Source organism: Apaloderma vittatum, unplaced genomic scaffold (assembly GCF_000703405.1).
Source record: "Apaloderma vittatum isolate BGI_N311 unplaced genomic scaffold, ASM70340v1 scaffold21002, whole genome shotgun sequence".
Lineage (NCBI taxonomy): Eukaryota > Metazoa > Chordata > Aves > Trogoniformes > Trogonidae > Apaloderma > Apaloderma vittatum.
In genome coordinates this window covers 57371-63148 of record NW_009703442.1, presented here as the reverse complement: position 1 = coordinate 63148, position 5778 = coordinate 57371, and the positions used below count along the sequence as shown (strand labels likewise).

At 38.9% G+C, this 5778-nt stretch overlaps 1 protein-coding gene across 1 annotated transcript; it reads right to left on the bottom strand.

Annotated features, from left to right (window-relative positions):
* Nucleotides 1-215: 215 nt before the first annotated feature.
* On the bottom strand, nt 216-4985 carry TSHZ3 (teashirt zinc finger homeobox 3). Its single transcript, XM_009864640.1, has one exon. It carries the CDS (start codon nt 4818-4820, stop codon nt 1791-1793), a length of 3030 nt encoding a protein of 1009 aa, XP_009862942.1. The 5' UTR covers nt 4821-4985; the 3' UTR covers nt 216-1790.
* Nucleotides 4986-5778: the final 793 nt, after the last annotated feature.

Genomic DNA, 5778 nt, shown 5'->3' with positions numbered 1-5778 from the left:
AGCCTTTGAATAAGTGCTACCCTGCTCTTTAAATGCTAAAGTTCACTAAAACTCCAGTGATTTATGTGCAGCTTTTGACTGCCAGCACCTGGCAGATGAAGAAACCTACTCAAGCTTCAGTCATAAACAGATAGCATACAATTTAATTTTAATGTGCTCGTTAGTCGTAGCACATTTCAGACATAATTGTGAACACAACACAAAATTATAGCAAAAAGACAATTTTAATGCTGCTGTAGAAAAAAAGGTTATATGAAGAGTCATATAATGGTGCTTCATTGTCAACAACAAAACAGGGCACAGAGTGCATTACAGTGTCTGTGCTGTTTACATGCCAATATTTTATACATAGATTCTCATATGGTGTCAGCTGTCAGTTACTTCTGCAAATTAACTGCCAAAAATGGAGACGAACAGAATCACTTAGTGTGCTGGTAACCACGGGTTACCTTTCATATGCCTAAAGATAAAGCTGCAGTATGGAATCTTGGGAGAATAATTAGGCAGAACAAAACAGAAAGTTACCAATTGAAATAAAAAGGCATTCTACAATAGGAAATAACAACCAAGAGCGCTTATAAATAAGTAAAAGAGGTTATATCACAGAATGCCTCATAACTTTTTAAGCAAAGTATTACAGTACAAACATTTTAAAGGCTTTATCAATGTTTAGGAAATACAGTACAAGTTTTTCAAATAGATTTAACCCTTTGAGCACTGAGTTTATTTTGAATTCTCTCTTTTTATTTTTTTTATTTTTTTTTTTTACTAATAAATACCTTTAAAAGTCATGTTGTGCAAAATAGTTAGAATGCATGCCAGGAATGCAGTCCATGGCTTCTGTTTCTTCAGATGGTTAAAAAAAAAACCCAAAACAACAAAACAACAAACAAATGATAGCAACACTAATAAATATGTATAATTTAAACATGAACCTCTATTAATATAGATGTACTGTATAGCAAAACAAAACAAAACATACTTTGCTGTAAGAATAATGTTTCTGAATACTTTATAAATGCTATCTGTGGTATCTTTCATCATATAATTTACAATGTTTGGATGTTAAAAGAAAACCTGTTAGATCTAAAAAATGAAATATACACTATATATAGGTACAGTTTATACCTGGGGCTTATCAGGTACAAAATCCACTGCTGCTAAAAATGCTGGAGAGAAAGAAAATGGCATTAACCACAATCACATTTTCCATAAGAGATTTTGAAATCTATACAATATATACATCTATGTTTCAATGTGAAAATTATATTTTAAAATTTCAAGGTGTGAGACACCTCTGCATAAATGGAGGTTCATATTAGTAATCGGAACTAAGCTGGTAGGGGTTTAAAAAAAAACATATCCATACATTTTTACCAAATTAATGCAAAAGTGCTTCAAAGTACTCAGAGGGCTAAAGATTATAGGGTGAGAAATACCAGCACACTTAGGTCACATGAAAAAAGTGCACCAGAATTAGTTATAAATGCTTAATTAAACTGTCTGTTAATGCATGCAGCTTGATGCATCAGAGGGATGCACAGCAACTAAATCCAATTTACACAAAGTTCCAAACACTTACCACTGCATTTTAACCTTCATATTTTACCAGTAACAACAGCTGATTATGCACCTCTATTTAAACACTGTACAGTTATACAAAACAGTTCGGCCCAGAGCGACTCTGGAGTTAAAATAAGAACATGTGCCAAGAACTAAACAGTAGCTTTAAGGCGTCTTTGACAGTTTTCCTCAAAGCAAATTACAGTTATTTTAATCAAAAGCAAATGCTACTGCTTCTCTAACTCCGAAACATACAGAAGATGATCCTCTGGTGACTTCCCATGTGTTTTACTAAGATGAAGTTTAACAGCATGCTTGCTTGCAAAAGTCCTGTTACAAAGTTTGCACTGATAAGCAGTTCCGATATCTTCCTCTGGGGAGGATGTCACCAGTTTTTCAGACGGTGACTTTGCTTGTGCTATCTGATTGTTAATCTGTTCACTGGACAGTTTGGACAAGTCTCTTAACCTGAAACCCAGATGCGATTCAAGATGACTGATATAGGTTGAAGGAGTTCTGATCTGGGACGCGCAGTCATTACAAAAGAACACCGGGTGCCCAGTGTCCAAATTTTTAAGGAACTTAGTTCCCCCCGTCCTTCGGAGCTGGTATTTCACATTGGCTAGCCAGTGGCTAATCGTGGTCATCGAAAGTCCCGTAAACCTGGAAATGTGCATTCTTTCTTGAGGGCTCAAGTCTGACATGATGTATTTCCCCTCTGAAGTCTGCCGTAAACTAGCTGCGAACTGGGCCTGCAATATGAGCAAGTGCTGAGGGTTCCAGTTAGACTGACGTCCCTTCCTTTTCTGAGCTGGTGTACTCTCCTCTGGTTCCTCTATTGTGGTACCATCAATGTCAGATTTCTCAGATATGCTGGAAGGTGTGGAAGATTTTGATGTGTGACTTTCTGTCAGGTTCTTCAGCATATCAGATATATCTGACAAGGCATTCTCGCGTAGCGGCGAGTTTGACATGAATGACACGACTGCAGATGTCTTTGCTGTTGTCACTGTAGATGAAGAAGATGCAGAAGATGTCGATGTGGATGACAAAAGCGCTGAACCCAAAGAGCAGCTTTTGTCACTCTTGCCTTTCGTCAAATCTATGGGTTGGTCATTGTTGACATGATAAAAATAACGGTCTAAGTGGTCTGGTTTTTTGGACTGCAGAGGTGGGGTGGCCACTGCAGCCTTTTCTGCCAAACTGTTGCTCATTTTAAAAAGCATGCTCATTGGATCCAAAGCGGGCAAAGATGGCTTTGCCGCCTTCCCAAGGTGAATATTCATCACAGACTGCAGTGCACTTAATGGATTTACAAATGGCTGTTCGGGAGGGTGATCAGTAATGATAGCTGTGCTGCTACTTAAAGAACTTACAATGGACTTCACAGGCTCTTTCCCATTTTCCACTGGTTCTACAGTTGGACTATCCTTGCAACCATCTCTCTGAGGAACTGGGCTGTTCTGCTGGCTTTTAAAGCCACCATCATTGGAGGACTCCATCTTAAGGGGTTCACTGACTTCACTACTGCATGGGGAAGGCGTCGCACGCTTCACTGGAGAAAGCTTTCCTTCAGGCTCTTTCATTTTTTCCTCCACTTTAGCCACCTTCTCAGTGACTTTCTTTACCAATTCTTCCATGGCATGAAAGTTTGTTTTTGGCACAGGTGAGGTCTGGCTGCTTGGTGGAGACACCAAGGGCTGGTTTTTAGTTGGTGATACTAGTTCGCTGTTTCCAAACATAGGTTTTAGAGGTGTACTCTTCCCAGATGAACCTAATGACAGCTTCATCATATTAGGCAGCTGGTAGGCAGCATGAATGCTGGGGTAACCTCCCCAGCTTGGCGTGCCATTCTGGGCTTTGTTTATAGCTGACGTAACTGTATTTTCTAAAGACTTCAATATATCTAATCCTCCCTTAGGGCTTTCTTCTAGGTCATTTTCAGTCAAGTAATGGTATTTTGAGGAGATATCGTACTTCTCCTCATCTTCGCTTGACTTCTCTTTTTCTTTCATTTTGTCATCAGCGATGCCTCTTTCTTTATCTACTTCCTTTTTTATTTCAACACTTAATTTAGGGGAAACACTAGAAGGTGTATTGGAAGGAGACGTAAAAGTGGTGGCAGCTAGTGGCACGGACTGGACTTTCTCATCTACTAAGGATGTTACTGTTGGTGTCGCTGGGGCTTCTATAATTGGCTTCCCTTTTTTCATGGCGGAGTTAGTGACTTTAATAAAATGTCCTGTCACCATCATGTGAGCCGTGAGTTCCTGCAGAGTGTCATGTGAACTTCCGCACTCCATGCACTTCAGAATTTGAGATTTCCTCGCCTCGAAGTGCCAGGCATAGCTGGCACCATTCTGGTGACCGTAGCGATTATTTGGTGTGATGTAAGGATTAGAATTCTTTTGAAGTGCATCATTTGTATCGGAGATTGTTGCTTTTGGTGTCCCGCCTGTGGAGTCTGGAGAACTTGGAAGTTCAAGCTCCAGTGACGTTTTCTTTCTAGTAGCTGGGATAATTTTTGCTGCTACGGGTGTAACAGGTTCCTTCAGAGGCACTTTTTGGTAGTGTTTTGTTTTGATCATATGAACACTCAAGTCCTGAAGAGATTCAAATGAATGACCACAGTACATGCACTTTAATACTTTCTGCGCATCTTCCTTCCCTTCCATTTCAAGCAAAGAACGCTTACGAGGTTTGGACCATCTTTTTGGGTTATTGTTATCAGTTTCATGGTTGTCATCTCGATAATGTCCCGTTTCATTCATGTGCACTGTTAATTCTACTAAAGTATCATAAGCAGCACTGCAGTCTTTACAGCGGAATTTACTGGCTCCAGTAAATATAGAGCCATAAAGCTTACTGCTTTGTCTGTACAATTGAACTGTGCTAAAAAGACTCGGTTCAGGAAGAATTCTGCTCTGAGAAACCTGCTGCAGTGTTTTAGCCATAGCAGTCTGGTGCCAGTCAAAGCTGCCACTTCCACAACTGCTACTACTGCTGCTGCTACTGCTGCTGCTACCACCGTTGTTTTTTTCTGAAATCGGCTGGTGAAGATTCAAGTTGAGATTAGACCAGTAAGAATTGGAGAGGAAGTTATTATAGACGGCTTTCATCTGTTCTAGGCTATCAGACACAGTAGAGTCTTCCAGTGGTATCGAAACCTCCTTGCTCTCTTCCTCGTTTTTAATAGAGCTGCTCTCAAAGTCTGCCATGCGGTCACTTGTCTCACTGATATGTGACTCACTGTCCATTTCATGGCTAGAAAATTCAGCTGCTGGAGAGTTTTGGTAGCTTTGGCAGTTCTTACTGAAGTCTTTTTCTGGACATGCGTATTTTGCTGAAGGCTCCCCATCAACTGCATTTTCATCAGGTTCCACATCTTCTTCCACCAGTGCTGCTGCTTTTAGTTCATCTGAAACATAGGCTATGATGAAGAGAAGAAAACATAAGTTAGTTTCTGCTGATCATACTTTTTGCTTAAGTGTTTTAGTCAAAGAAGTGCACTTATTTGTAAAATTAAACAGTTAAAATTTAGTGTTTCTTCAGAGCAAGAAAAAAATCTGCTCTTCAAACATAATTTGCCACCTTATTCTTCTCAAGGGGCAACAGCTTGAAATTAAAACTAAATTTGAAATTAATGAAGCACATTCTGGAGGTGGCATTCATTTCTAAAGTAATAAATTACTTGTATCAACCTCAGAGACAGCAGTTCCTGTCTGTCAATTAATATGTCTTATGCTTCTCCTACCCCTAATGCATTTCTTAACAGACAGATTCACAATTTAAATTAAGCAAGCATTTTTTGCTCATTACCGATTTGAGACTCAATCTTTAATAAATATAGAATACAAACATAAAAAATTTCTACAAAGTAAAAAAATCCCCAGCTACATTACTCAAAAAAGGAGATTCTTCAAAAGTTATTATTAGTAGTAGTATCATAATTTAGAGAAGAAGATAGTAAAAGCAGGTGATGCAACCTTTTAAAACAACTCACTAAGAGCAATTTGAGGATATTCATTATGGGTGTAACAAATGACCCATTCGCATTTAAACATACCTTTCTCAACAAGAAAGCCCATGCAGAATTGTGTCAGGAGCTAGTTCAAGAGAATTGGTATTCTGTACTCATTCTTGCTGTATAAATATATACAAGACCTTCCAGTGGACCTTACAAATGTCAAAGTGTTTGCTCTTTAGACTACTTTG